Genomic DNA, 15,918 nt, shown 5'->3' with positions numbered 1-15,918 from the left:
GCTTTCCACCCGCCCGGCTCGCCCACCCAGCTGGATGGTGAGTGAGAAGGGCATCTCAGTGCCCGTGGTTTAATACATATCTCTCTTCGGTAAATGGCCATTAGTACATCCCACACACACTGATTACACACACACAGACTGGCCACCCCCAAATCCTACACACACCCACTCAGACTACACACACACATTCTCATACTTTCCTCTCCCCCACACACACACTGGACTGCAAAAATTTACACACACTGACACTGTTCCACACACACACAATTAACACACACTCACACTGTCCCACACACACAATTAACACACACGCACACTGTCCCACACACCAGTGGCGTGCGGTGAGGTCAGTGGCGTGCAGTGAGGCACTACAGCCATAATGTCCGCCGAATCCTGCCGATGACCCCTACCGCCACCGAGCCAATGCCCGCCACTGCCTCTGAGCCGATGCCCGCTGCCACCACCAATGGCTTACAAACTCGCCAACCATCAACTGACCCAGCCCTCCGCCACTAATTTGCAACTCAGTCCAAAGTCGCCAATGCCCGCTGCATGCCTGCTCATCATACTTGTGATATATTGTACATTTTTATAGAAAATAATAATAATCAGTGTTTGGGACTGGGAAGGGAGTGGGAGGAGGACATGAATGCAATTTTGTTGTCCAGGGTTTCCATTAACTTAATGGAGAAGGGTCTGAATGGGTTAAAAATGTAAAAAAAAAACTGCGTGAGGTCCCCCTCCTAAGTATAACCAGCCTCGGGCTCTTTGAGCCGGTCCTGGTTGTTTAAATACTGGGAAAAAATTGGACAGGGGTTCCCCGTATTTAGACAACCAGCATCGGGCTCTTAGTCCGGTCCTGGTTCCAAAAATACGGGGGACAAAAGATGTAGGGGTCTCCCCGTATTTTTAAAACCAGCACCGGGCTCCACTAGCCAGGGACATAATGCCACAGCCGGGGGACACATTTATGTAGGTCCCTGCGGCCGTGGCATTACCCCCCCAACTAGTCACCACTGGCCGGGGTTCCCTGGAGGAGTGGGGACCCCTTAAATCAAGGGGTCACCCCCCCTCCAGGCACCCAAGGGCCAGGGGTGAAGCCCGAGGCTGTCCCCCCCATCCGTGGGCTGTGGATGGGAGGCTGATAGCCATGTAAGTAAAAAAAGAATATTGTTTTTTGTTGTGGAACTACAAGGCCCAGAAAGCCTCCCCCGCTTGCTGGTACTTGGAGAACCTCAAGTACCAACATGCAGGGAAATAACGGGCCCGCCGGTACCTGTAGTTCTACAACAGAAAAAATACCCAAATAAAAACACAACTCACACACCGTGACAGTAAAAATGTATTAAAGCACACTGACACACTCACACATACTTACCTATATCCCACGCCGGTCACGTCCACTTGTCCAGTAGAATCCAATAGGGGTAGCTGTAAAAATGAGAGACACATTACTTACCTACATCCCACGCCGGTCACGTCCACTTGTCCAGTAGAATCCAGTAGGGGAATCTGTAAAAATGAGAGACAGATTACTTACCTACATCCCACGCCGATCACGTCCACTTGTCCAGTAGAATCCAATAGGGGTACCTGTAAAAATGAGAGACAGATTACTTACCTACATCCCACGCTGGTCACGTCCACTTGTCCAGTAGAATTCAATAGGGGTACCTGTAAAAATGAGAGACAGATTACTTACCTACATCCCACGCCGGTCACGTCCACTTGTCCAGTAGAATTCAATAGGGGTACCTGTAAAAATGAGAGACAGATTACTTACCTACATCCCACGCTGGTCACGTCCACTTGTCCAGTAGAATCCAGTAGGGGAATCTGTAAAAATGAGAGACAGATTACTTACCTACATCCCACGCCGGTCACGTCCACTTGTCCAGTAGAATCCAATAGGGGTACCTGTGAAAATGAGAGAGAGATTACTTACCTACATCCCACGCCGATCACGTCCACTTGTCCAGTAGAATCCAATAGGGGTACCTGTAAAAATGAGAGACAGATTACTTACCTACATCCCACGCTGGTCACGTCCACTTGTCCAGTAGAATCCAGTAGGGGAATCTGTAAAAATGAGAGACAGATTACTTACCTACATCCCACGCCGGTCACGTCCACTTGTCCAGTAGAATCCAATAGGGGTACCTGTGAAAATGAGAGAGAGATTACTTACCTACATCCCACGCCGGTCACGTCCACTTGTCCAGTAGAATCCAATAGGGGTACCTGTGAAAATGAGAGACAGATTACTTACCTACATCCCACGCCGATCACGTCCACTTGTCCAGTAGAATCCAATAGGGGTACCTGTAAAAATGAGAGACAGATTACTTACCTACATCCCACGCTGGTCACGTCCACTTGTCCAGTAGAATTCAATAGGGGTACCTGTAAAAATGAGAGACAGATTACTTACCTACATCCCACGCCGGTCACGTCCACTTGTCCAGTAGAATTCAATAGGGGTACCTGTAAAAATGAGAGACAGATTACTTACCTACATCCCACGCTGGTCACGTCCACTTGTCCAGTAGAATCCAGTAGGGGAATCTGTAAAAATGAGAGACAGATTACTTACCTACATCCCACGCCGGTCACGTCCACTTGTCCAGTAGAATCCAATAGGGGTACCTGTGAAAATGAGAGAGAGATTACTTACCTACATCCCACGCTGGTCACGTCCACTTGTCCAGTAGAATCCAGTAGGGGAATCTGTAAAAATGAGAGACAGATTACTTACCTACATCCCACGCCGGTCACGTCCACTTGTCCAGTAGAATCCAATAGGGGTACCTGTGAAAATGAGAGAGAGATTACTTACCTACATCCCACGCCGATCACGTCCACTTGTCCAGTAGAATCCAATAGGGGTACCTGTAAAAATAAGAGACAGATTACTTACCTACATCCCACGCTGGTCACGTCCACTTGTCCAGTAGAATTCAATAGGGGTACCTGTAAAAATGAGAGACAGATTACTTACCTACATCCCACGCTGGTCACGTCCACTTGTCCAGTAGAATCCAGTAGGGGAATCTGTAAAAATGAGAGACAGATTACTTACCTACATCCCACGCCGGTCACGTCCACTTGTCCAGTAGAATTCAATAGGGGTACCTGTAAAAATTAAAATGATACTTACAAACTGCAATCCACAGGAGGAGAGAGAGAGAGAGAGAGAGAGAGAGAGGGGGGGGGGGGGAGAGAGACTAACCTGCTGCTGCTGCTGGGGAGACCGGCACACACTGCAGGGCCACGACGGGAGGACGGAGCCGGCGGAGGAGGGGGAGAGCCGCACACCGCCGCTCCTGTCAGCGGCAGCGGAGGAGGACGGGGCGCACACTACAGACGCCAATAACCGCCGGGACAATTAACACACACACACACAATTAACACACGCACACTGTCCCACACACAATTAACACACACGCACGCACACTGTCCCACACACACAAATAACACACACGCACACTGTCCCACACACACAAATAACACACACGCACACTGTCCCACACACACAATTAACAAACACGCACTGTCCCACACACACACAATTAACACACTCACACTGTCACACACACACACTTAACACACGCACACTGTCCCACACACACACAATTAACACACACGCACAGTGTCCCCCACACACACAATTAATACACACGCACACTGTCCCACACACACACAATTAACACACACTCAAACTGTCCCACACACACACAATTAACACACTCACACTGTCCAACACACACACACACACACACACACAATTAACACACTCACACTGTCCCACACATACACAATTAACACACACGCACACTGTCCCACACACACACAATTAACACGCACTCAAAACTGTCCCACACACACAATTAACACACTCACACTGTCACACACACACACACAATTAACAAACACGCACTGTCCCACACACAATTAACACACTCACACTGTCACACACACACACACACAATTAACACACACACACTGTCCCACACACACACAATTAACACACGCACACTGTCCCACACACACACACAATTTACACACACTCAAACTGTCCCACACACACAATTAACACACTCACACTGTCCCACACACACACACAATTAACACACACGCACTGTCACACGCACACTGTCCGACACACACACAATTAACACACACACACTTAACACACACACACACACAAAATGTCCCGCACCCCCTTCCCGCTCACCTGCACTCACTGCTGTTCAGGGGCCGCACGCCCCCCCGAGGTCGCGCACGCGCATGCGCGCACCTCCGCGGTCGCGATCGCGCACACGATCGCGTACACAGTCACTTTGCAGGGGGGAGTAGGGGGAGGCTCCTGGCTGCCGCTGCCTGTCTATTGTGACAGGCACAGCAGCCGGGGAGACAGGGAAAGCGCCGCGGGTAGCGCCGGCGGAATCCCTGAAGCATGGGGCGAGTGGGCCGTGCAGGTGCCGGTGGCGCCCCCCTCTGTTGGGGCTGCCATGGCGCCCAGGGCACGTGCCCTGCTCGCCCCGTGCTAGATACGCCTCTGACCATAAAGAGCCGTAAAGTATAACAGATATCAATTAGTCATAGGTCAGTATCAGGAGCATGAGACTGGAGTGTGTAAAGTACAAGAGCCAGAGTCCAGAATCTGAGCTTGTATTTGAGGTGGCGTCGTATGTATGAAGGGGCCCCATTTTCGTAGAAATGCAGCAAAAGAGTTGTGGGTATCAGGACGGGTATTATATCTATCATAGTACATAATATTTTGCAGCGAGTCCACAACTTCACGTACTGTGGGGGGGGGTGTCTCAAGATCCATGACTGTAGGATCACTCTTTTTGCCACCGTAACCACCAAGGTCAGGAAGGGGATCAAAGGTCTATGAGAGCGGGCAATATTCCACACATCAAAATTAGCAAATAATAGCGGGATAGGGTGAATGGACACAGAAAGATCATAATGTGAGTTAATATAATAAATAATCTTAAACCAAATTTTTTTTATATACCCACAAGACCACAGGTTATGTATCAAGGTAGCCGAAGAGCAACCACATTTGGGGCATCTACCCGACTCCTCCGGAATGTAGTGTCTCCTCTGACTTTGAGACACGTAAGCCCTGTATACCGTTTTTACATGAACTTCTTGAAGTACAGAGGAGTGCACCACTCGAAGGGTATTCTCATGTTGTATATGGGGCACATCCTTGAACCATGCCTCCGTCACCCCCTGTCTCAACGGCCCAGAAATCTGTGTCAGGAGCAATGAGTATATCAATCTAGATTTGTATTTGCCCTTCTTAAATTTAATAAATATAGGAACCAATGGGTCCGGAGTTAGGGGAGAGAGCGTCATCGGGGGGGAGTGAGTGTATATAATGAGTTAACTCCGGGAAATGTTATCAAGACATGTGCTGAGCAGTTGGCTGGGATTTTTACTATAATTTTTAACCTTTCTCTTGCCACTTGTCATGTGCCTAAGTGTTTTAAGTCATCTATTATTGTCCCGGTCCCCAAAAATGGTAAGGCCAGTGAGCCAAACGATTACCGACCAATTGCTCTGACATCTCTTATAATGAAGGCCTTTGAAAGATTGGTTATGGGACACATAAAAAAAAGTATCCCAGCCAATCTGGATCCTTTTCAATTTGCATATAAAGCAAATAGGTCGACAGATGACGCTGCTATCACCTTGATTCATCGTGTGGCTACCCATCTAGAATCCACATGTTCCTCTGCGAGAATTTTGTTCGTGGATTACAGTTCGGCATTTAATACAGTAATCCCAACATCATTAGTGTTTAAATTATCTGAGTTGGGATTGAATAACTTTGTATGTAGATGGATCTTGGATTTCTTGACTAACAGGCCCCAATCTGTTAGATTGTACAATTCCCTGTCAAGCGAACTTGTAATCAGTACAGGGGTGCCTCAGGGTTGTGTACTGAGTCCCCTGCTGTACTCTCTGTTTACCTATGATTGCCATTCAAATTCGGAGTCAGTTCACATTATTAAATTTGCCGATGATATCGCAGTCGTAGGTTTAATAAGTAAGGACGATGAGTCAGAATATAGATCTGAGGTCGCTAGGTTAGAAGCTTGGAGTCAAACTAATCACTTAATTTTAAATGTAAAAAAAACAAAAGAAATGATTGTAGATTTTAGGAAAATTCACATGCAGCCTTCTTGTCCCCTAGTCGTAAATAACCAGGTTGTGGAGACAGTTGAGTCCTTTAAATTCCTGGGTATTAACATCTCCAATGACCTGTCTTGGGGTATCCATACACGATGTGTTGTTAAAAAATCTCAACAACGCCTGTTTTTATTGAGGAAAATGCGCATGGCAGGGATACGTAAGGAGATTTTAGTAAACTTTTATTCAGCAATTTTAGAGAGTGTCCTCACATACGGAATTATAGTATGGTTTGGAAACTGTACTGCTATAGAACGTAAGTCCCTTCAGAGAGTGGTTAAAACTGCAAGTAGAGTAATTGGAGTCAGCCTGCCCTGTATTCAGGATATATATGAAAAAAGGCTCCTCACTAAGGTGAAAAGTATTCTGGGAGATCTATCTCATCCAAATGGGGGGATGTTTTCTGTGTTGCCATCTAATAGGCGTTACCGTTCTATTCTTTGTCGGACAAACCGGTTAAGGGGTAGTTTTTTCCCAAAAGCAATAAACATGTTAAACCAGATAGGACCGAGATAAATTGACAATTGGGAATGTCTTGGGTTTAGGAGTGCTCTCTTCGTTCTGTTCTTATGGTCTCTGTATATGCTTGCTTTTTAGTTTCGTTGATTGTTCATTGAACTATTGATGACAATAAAGTATTATTATTATTATTATTATTATTATTATAACTGCAAGAACATGAAATAAAAGGAGTCTGGGAGACCATAGGAACGTTGAAGATCAGGAAATGACATCAGGCAACCACCTGGATCAAAAACTTGTGCTATAGCTTTGATGCCTTTCAAAGCAAGGCGGCGGAAAATAGGGTTGTGTAGACCCGGGGCAAAACCTGGGTTGCCCCATAAAGGAATCCAGGGGGAACTGTGAGGGTTATGATGTAGTTTCGTATTTATAGAACACCAAGCATCATAAGTGTCCTTGAAGAATATGTTTTTGTATATGTGTTTAGGTATCTCAAGTTTAGTAGTGTGAAGGAGTGCTCCTGGAGAGAAGGGGGCCATAAGGGCACAGTCAAGTAAAGTTTCTGAGAACAGATCTTCACCCGTCAACCAGTCCAAGGCATATCGAAACAACAGTGGAGTCCTGGAGTAGAGGATAAGGTTAGGTAAGCCCAGGCCACCCTGACCTTTAGGTATTTGTAATTTAGTTAAAGAGATTCTAGGTTTTTTGGAATTCCACAAAAAGCGGCTACATGCCGACATGACACGCTTAACATCCTGAACAGTTAATTTAAGTGGTAGCAGCTGCATAGCATACGTCAATTTGGGAAGCAAGACAGTTTTTATCACCTCCAACCGCCCCAGCAGGGACAGCGGGAGGCTATGCCATTTATCTAAAGATTTTTCCAAGTTAGAAATAAGCGGGGAGTAATTGTATCTATATAAGTTGTCCATCTTGGCCGGGATATGTATGCCCAGATATTTTATCTTAGAATTGACAATTTTAATGGAACCCAGGTCCCCAGTCCCAGGCAGCTTGGGTGGAGGTCCCGTGAGCATAAGAAGCTCAGATTTTGCAACATTAATTTTGTAACCTGAAAAGCTGCTAAAATTATCTATAATCTCAAAGATTATCGGGATAGAATGTTCAGGATGGGATATATATAAAACCATGTCATCCGCAAACAAGGATACACGGCAGTCCAGGCCGCCCAAAACAATGCCCTGATATAATGGAGAGCATCTGAGCGCTATGGCTAATGGCTCTATTGCCAACACGAAAAGTAGAGGGGAAAGAGGGCATCCCGGCCTCGTACCGCGCTGTATCAGGAAGCTATCAGACATTAAGCTATTGCAGATCACCCGGGATGAGGGGGAAGTATAGAGTGTTTTGAGATAACCTACAAATGCTTCAGGAAAAGAAAACCTACGCAGGGAGTCATACAAATGTTCCCAGTGCACCATGTCAAAGGCTTTTTCTGCGTCTAGAGACAATATAGCTTTCGGCACATTTGACCTGGCACACTGGGAATCCTGGACCACCGCCAGCAGGCGTCTAACAGCTGTAACAGAGTTTCTATGCAGGACAAACCCAGTCTGGTCTCTGTGGATAAGTGTGGGCAGTAGTAACTTCAGACGTTCAGCCAGAATCTTAGTCAAAATCTTATAGTCTAAAGGCTCGTACACACTGGTCGATATATCGGCCGCTCTCTTGAACGGCCGATATATCGCGGGACCGTCGGCCAGTGTGTACGGCCGATACGTCTGTGAACTCCGTCGTTCACAGACGTATCGCGTCGGCCACGCAGCCCAGCCAACGCCCAATATATCTACCGATATATTGGCGCATCGCTGTGTGTGTACTGCGGCGGCCGGCGGTGATTGACAGCTGAACTGGGCGGGCGTGTGTACATGCCCGCCCAGTTCATGACGTCAGTCCCCGACGGATCGGGCAGTGTGTATGCACAGCACACTGCCCGATCCGTCCATAGATATATCTGCAGATCAATTGATCTGCAGATATATCTACTAGTGTGTACCCACCTTTAGTTCAGTAGTGAAATTGGTCGGTAGGAGGCGGAGTCAGACATGTCCCTACCAGGCTTCGGGATGACCCGTAAGGATGCTACATTAAAATAGTCAGGGAGTTCACCAGAAGTTAGTATGGCATTATAAACCTCCACGAGGACAGGCGTGATCTCATCACATATCAATTTATAAAAATCAGCTGTGTATCCGTGAGGGCCCGGGGCCTTACCCCTTTTCATTGAAATGATTACAGTTTTAACCTCTTTGGCAGTAATCGGGGTAGTTAAAGACTCACTCTGAGAGGTTGATATCTGTGGAAGCGGGAGGTCGGACCAGAAATCATCATGTGAGGATTCTGCAGAGGGAGGGGGAAGGGAGTACAATTTAGTATAGAAACCATGCAGGACCGAGGCTATCATTCTATCAGAGGTGGTAAGCGTGCCAGCCGGGTCTTTAAGGGGGTGAATGGTAGTCGGGGTGCGCTGGCCTCTCAGGAGATTTGAAAGCAGTTTGCTCGATTTGTTACCAAACTGCTTAACTCTTAACTCAGTCAGCCCTAGTGCTTGCCTGGTTTAAGGATGACTGGATTGTAAACCCACCAATGCTGCACGATCTAAAGCTGGAGAAATGCCCTGTCTCCGAAATTGGGTTGCCCCGGCTTTGCCCTTCCTGTGGTTTCAGTCTGCTACCAAGTTAACCCTTGGCATATGGCTCCTACTTGCTAGAGATAGGTTTTCTTTTATTATTACAGTTTAAAGGACAGCTGAAAACTGAGTAATTCATGAAAATTTAATTATTTTGTGTAATAAAAATAACCATTTGATAACACAGAGAAGCCTGAGCTCTTCACATTCAAGGTATCCTTATATCACTCTGCCCAAGTGCTAACGCCCTGCCTGTGTTTAAATGAACCCAACTGGCCTAGTCTCAGAGTTGTTTTGCTGCTTGGCTCTAGGGAGACACTGAGACCCGCCGTGACGCTGGGTCTTGTGCATGACTAGGGGAGGGGTGATTGTATTTATTTTTGCTTCCAGAGAACTTCCCTTTTGCATTTTCCTCCCTATCTGATCCGCCGAGCGCCTCTCTCCAGGCACCCGCCTGTGTGGCTTTATCTGATAATGACATAATGTGGTGCCAGTTAGCTTGGAAGTGACGCAAGGAACAGCTACAGGATGGCAAGGGGCAACGGTTGCCGGCTGACTGCCTACTGCCACTGTCAGCCACTTCATTAAAAAAAGGGACAACCATCGAACTACACAAATGTAGTCATAACTATAATACTTGGGGGTATTTATGAAAGCATGGAGAGAGATAAAGTGGGGAGAAATAAAGCACTAACTGATCAGTTTCTAACTCATTTTACAAGCTGCGTGTGAAAAATGACAGGAGGTGATTGGTTGGTACTTAGAGGTCTATTCATGAAAGAGTGAAAAGAAGAGTGAGCCTGTGGAGAAGTTGCCCAATCAGCTGCTCTGTACAGTTGTACAGTATGCAAAATATAAATGTTGCTTCAATGCTGATTGGTCACCATGGGCAACTTCTCCACTGGGTCACCTTTACACACTTTTCACTGCTTTATTAATGGGGTCCATCTCTCTCTACTTTATCTCTGAATAGACCCCATCTCTCTCCACTGTATTGAATCTTTGATGAATCTGCCCCTAAATACTACTGCATTCCACATGGACGGCTACTGAACCTGTTGCGTTGATGATCATGACTGGAGGGGCGGAATAAATAAAAAGAATATCGCTTGGGTTGCCTTTTTATACAGAAAGCTTACTAGAAATCCTGCCTGCTGAGTCAGGGTCTGATGTAGCTGAACGGTAGATCCCAATTTATGAAGGTGTTGCAAGCAGAAAAGCTGAATATGGAGCCAGTCTGTTACATCCTGATAAGGGTTGTTTTTCGTCCTGACAGGAAGCTGCGCACAATAGTCACTACTTAGGTCTGTGACCCACTGCAGAGTTTGGATGTGAGCCCTGCTCATTAATTAAATCTTCTATTAATCCCGTGTGGCGCTTCCGTGTGTCCATCCTCACCCCTCGGGGCAGGAAGCTGCCCACACATCCAAAGGGCAAAATGCTATTTTTACAATGTGTCTGACTAGAGGACACGTGGTGACACAAAGGGGAACTTCCAGCCCCATAATACTGTCTCCCCTGCTATTGAGTAACACAGTAGCACTGTCTGTCACCCAGTCACACATCTACTGTACATATAATCCGTGCTCACTGACAAAGGGGGGAAAGCTAGTTAATTTGGTCCCACTGTCCCTACTACTGCGCGTTGTAGCCTGTTATAGGATCAGTGATAATGTTGTCTTCACAGCTCACAGTGAATATGTACACAAATTTGTGAATGGCCACCTCACTACTACTTCATGACATGTACAGTATTTGCTTAGTTATAATATGCAGGCCTTGGGTGAAGGCACGCATTTTACGTCTTATGCCTCAGAAATGGCACTGGTGCTTTGTTAATTGATAAGCTGCATCCTCAGTAATATTGAATCAGTTCAACAAACAGCTGGTTCCACTGTGTCACGTATACACTGATTTTTATCCATGCACAAGGGTATTCTCCACAGGGGAATTGTCTGATGTCTGATTTTTCCCAGCTTCGGATTTTGCTTAATCAGTTATTGTGTGTTCATTTTACACCTATATAAGGAGGAATACCTTCCCATCTGCGACCCTGAATTTTTCAAGGGAATCACCGGTCTAATTTGAGCCATTTCCTACTGGTCCTATTATGATGAATTCCAATTTATAGTGATCTCTTTATTAAGTATTTTTGAAGAATTACCCCTGAAGAAGTCTCTTTGAGATGAAACGCGTAGGGTTAAACACTCGAGGACTGAGAGCACACGAGATCGGAAGAATTATTACCTCTATAATAAGGGTGAAAACCATGTTAATTGAAATTCTGTAATTTATGACAAATTGTCTACATTTATTTTGTTTCATACTTTGTAAAAGTAGAATTTCAATAAATTGAAATGATTGCAGTTTTGTCCAAAAACTCTAAACTGTATAAGGGTATTGAATTACTTTTAGTAATAGTATATGGGCATTATTGAGAAATATGTTTAATTTGACTTTTTATTAGGTAAAGTGAGATTCTTTGGTTAACAAGGAATTAGACCATTTCATTTGGATTGCATCAGAAACCAATTTTTTTGAAGTGCCTCCTTTTAAACGTTGTCTAAACCACTTCTAAATCTCAGTCCCACTAACAGGGGACTTTGTAAAGAGTCGCAGCATTTCAGGCGCAGGAAAGGGACATAACGTACGTGTGTGTGTGTGTGTGTGTGTGTGTGTGTGTGTGTGTGTGTGTGTGTGTGTGTGTGTGTGTGTGTGTGTGTGTGTGTGTGTGTGTGTGTGTGTGTGTGTGTGTGTGTGTATATAGATATATAAATATATAGTGTATCCGGAGAGTATTCACAGCGCTTCACTTTTTCCACATTTTGTTATGTTACAGCCTTATTCCAGAATGGAATTCATTTTTGTCCTCAAAATTGAATACTTATGTACATGTGATTTCATAGTTTTTTATTTTTAATAAATTTGCAAAAATCTAAAAAAAAAATAATTCACGCTGTTATTATGGGGTATTGTGTGTAGAATTTTGAGGGGAAAAATTAATTTGTTCCATTTTGGAATAAGGCTGTAACATAACAAAATGTGGAAAAAGTGAAGCGCTGTGAATACTTTTCAGATGGACTGTATATACTCCATTCATGTATTGGCACTCTGAGGTCTTGTAAATGGCAAATAAACTCTGATGAAAGTTTAGCATTAAACTGAAACGTTAACATGCTGTATGGTGCTAGTTGCCTGAGTTTATTTGGCGTTTACAAGACTTCAGAGTGCTGCTACATGAATGGAGTATATGTTATCTACTGCTAGGTAGATTGTTGAAGGCCAGCTAACTCTGAATCCTTCACACATTTGTTTGCTGCACAAGCGCTTCTAATCCATTTGTGAATCCTATTGTGGAGGTTTTATTGCCTAAACATTTTTTTTAGTTCCTGCTATACCATTATGATAAACTTTTGCAAGTTCCATTAAAGCTATTGGGATGTAAAAGCTTTCTAGTATATTCAGGTGTTTTCAAGGATACCTACAGTATGTATGTACATTACTTATTAGTAGATGAGCTTCACCAAAGCTATTGGGATTTAAAAACCTTAATTGGTTTAAAAAATAAAAACATATGCAGGTTGTTGCATGACCATTTGTATATACAATTCCAATCTTGTATTCAGTCCTGCCTTCATTACTGAACTACCCCTGATGAAATCGATCAAACGAAATGCATAGGGTCTGTCAGCCACGAGATATTAATCCAGTTTGTGAAGATTCTCCCTTTTGAGCTCACACCTTGTTAAGTGAGGGGATATCTGTTTCAGGACCCCGGGAAACAGTATTTATAAGAGTTCTCCAGTTTGCAGTCTATACCTATTGGGGTTATCTTGGAAGAATCTCTGAAAAAATATTCAACCAATATAGCGCACTTGGGAATTGTGTTTTATTCCATGTTTATTTGAGATTTGTTAACATAGAAATCCCCTGTAGTGCTGCTTCTGCTCTGGCGCGAGATAAGGATATTGTTTGTAATATATATATATATATATATATATATATATACTCCAACCATAAACGGCACTCAGAGACCGTATAGCAAAAAAAACTTGTATTCCCAACTGTCAACATTTCGGGGCTCAAAGCCCCGTCGTCAGGACAAAATAACAGCAGTACTGACGACGGGGCTTTGAGCCCCGAAACGTTGACAGTTGGGAATACAAGTTTTTTTTGCTATACTGTCTCTGAGTGCCGTTTATGGTTGGAGTTATATTTATTTTTATTTCTGGCACCTGAGCATCTTGAAATCATTGTGGGAGTGCCGGCTGCTGCTGTATGTGTGTGTGTGTGTATATATATATATATATATATATATATTCTATATAGCCCTGATGAAAGTAAGAATTATTTCTGAAAAGGTGGATTATATGCTTTAATGCATTGACTGCCATTATATATATATTAGTGGAACTGACAGCTGGCATCTAGTTTCAGATTACATTCATCCAGTTAACAGTCAACAGCAGCTTCTAACATGTGAATCTTCCTGCTGAAACTCCTTAATGTCAATGGTACCATGTCAGAAACTCTGCACAACCCCACCTAGTGCTTAGCTTGTTAAGCCCTGGGTCAATGAGGTAACAAGCACTATTGCTGCCGGGGAAAACAACTCAGATATTTCTGCTGCAGTGGTGATCTTTCATAAATGGACCCTTGTGTTTCATAATCACTGGTGTATGTATAATGGGTGCCAGGTATGCCATGAACATGGCCCATGAGTCAAGGGAGGACCACACCGCACCCAATCAATATATTTACCTTGTGGCCAGATCTCTGGGATAATGGCACTAGTGCATGCACAATAGTGAAATCACTGGAAAAATGGTGCTACGGACAAATTCCCGGAGACACAGAGGCAGGGTCGGACTGGCCCACAGGGGAACAGGGGAAACCACCGGTGGACCCCACTGCCTGTGGGCCCTCCTCCTTCTCTAGGGATCAGGTTCCAGACTTTATCCAGGTGCACTTGAGTTATGCATTAATACATATGTTAGATTGTACTTCACAAGAATATGGTTTATTATATATCTATCAAGGGGTACAGAACATGTATTCTGCAATGGTTAGCCAAACCTTTGTGGTGGCTGGCCACACCCTCACTGTAGCCTGGCCACACTCTTAAGCATGGGCCCCTACAACAGCATTCCCCCGGTTGGCCCTTCAAGCCCCAGTCCGACACTGCACAGAGGCACAGTAGACACTGGAGTACTCACTTCTCATTTGGCAGAGCAAGGATGGTTCCTGTACGGAGATTACACTCGACCCCCTCATCTCACAAGATGCCCCTGCTCACAGTATTGTTAGATTTTATATTCATAGTTTTGTTTTAATACAATTATTAATCGTTAGCTGTTGTGTCTATATTCCAGATCCAGTATCCCAACTGTGTGACTTGAACAGTGATAATATGGTCAAGTCGACCAGGTATCATTCTACAACCATTATGGGCTGTATGGGAAAGTTTTCAAGCCAAGAAGTGTATGTGCTTAATGTACACGGAGGAGATGGACTGGTGAGTACTCCTGATATTATGTATATTTTCAGAGATAGAATGCCGTTGTCATTAAAAGTATATATTTCTCATCAGGATTCTGAGCACCGCATACAGCAGTAACCTAGCTTCTTACACCCCAAAATGCCCAACACATTATACCATCACTGTCCAGTATGCGTTACTTATCACTGCGTATAACATCTGATAACCATTATATAATATAGACCAATCTATAGCTCATTCTGGCGGCTAGTGTACAAAAGGAGCAGAGTCTGGTAAGAATTATACAAAGCAGATATCATTGTGTTGACTAGTATATGGAGGCCAGTATAGTTATTACTTAGTAACATTTATATAGCGCCAGCAAATTCTTCAGCGCTTAGCTAAAGGGAGTTGATACAACAATATATTAACCAACAGACATTATGGTAAGAGGATCCTGCTCACAAGCTTACAATATACTCCTTTCTAGAGGCCAATATAAAACACATTCCTTTTACTGGTGGTTAGTAGACAAACCAGATCCTTATCTGATGGCTATTGTGCTAAACAGACTTCTTTCTGGCTGGTAGTTTAAGAAAAAGACTCGCTTCTGTCATCTATTCTACAATAAGAGACCACTTTCTGCTGGCTGCTTTAGGCAACAAACTCCTGTCTCATTTTTAGCATTCAGTGAAGATGCCTTTCTGGTAGCTAGTATTCAAAATAGACACCCACAGCTCCCTTATGGTTAGAAAGCATTCAAGTGAAGACTTTCTGGCCAGTGTATTGAGTAGAGTAAGACTATTATCTTCTGGCACTTATGCAATACCTATATCTGATGGCTAAGATTTAAAATAGTCCCATCCAGTGGCGGCTGCAGCTCACAGCCTACTTTGCAGGGGCTAGCTGGTTAGCACATATAAACATACATGGAGAAATGTATGTAACATATGTGTTGGCTGCAGGTCCCCAGCGATCGGCAATGCTGCTTTGTTCTATCACAGCCACTGCTGCACCCGGACACAGCATTTGGCGATTCCCGAGGTCCTGCAGCCAGAACATATGTTACAGACTCTCCATGTATATTTATTTGTGCTAAGCAGCCCCCCTGCACTATGTA

At 44.4% G+C, this 15,918-nt stretch overlaps 1 protein-coding gene across 1 annotated transcript in view; it reads left to right on the top strand.

Moving 5' to 3' along the window:
- Nucleotides 1–15,918, top strand: part of ENG (endoglin) — an 87,724-nt gene that overhangs the window by 22,734 nt on the left and 49,072 nt on the right. Inside the window, exon 2 of the mRNA XM_063936643.1 lies at nt 14,692–14,834. Within this exon, the coding sequence (XP_063792713.1) occupies nt 14,692–14,834 (143 nt within the window). The remainder of the gene's footprint in view (nt 1–14,691; nt 14,835–15,918) is intronic.

The sequence above is a fragment of the Pseudophryne corroboree genome, chromosome 8 (genome assembly GCF_028390025.1).
Source record: "Pseudophryne corroboree isolate aPseCor3 chromosome 8, aPseCor3.hap2, whole genome shotgun sequence".
Classification (NCBI taxonomy): Eukaryota; Metazoa; Chordata; class Amphibia; order Anura; family Myobatrachidae; genus Pseudophryne; species Pseudophryne corroboree.
This window is presented reverse-complemented; position numbering and strand designations above follow the sequence as displayed.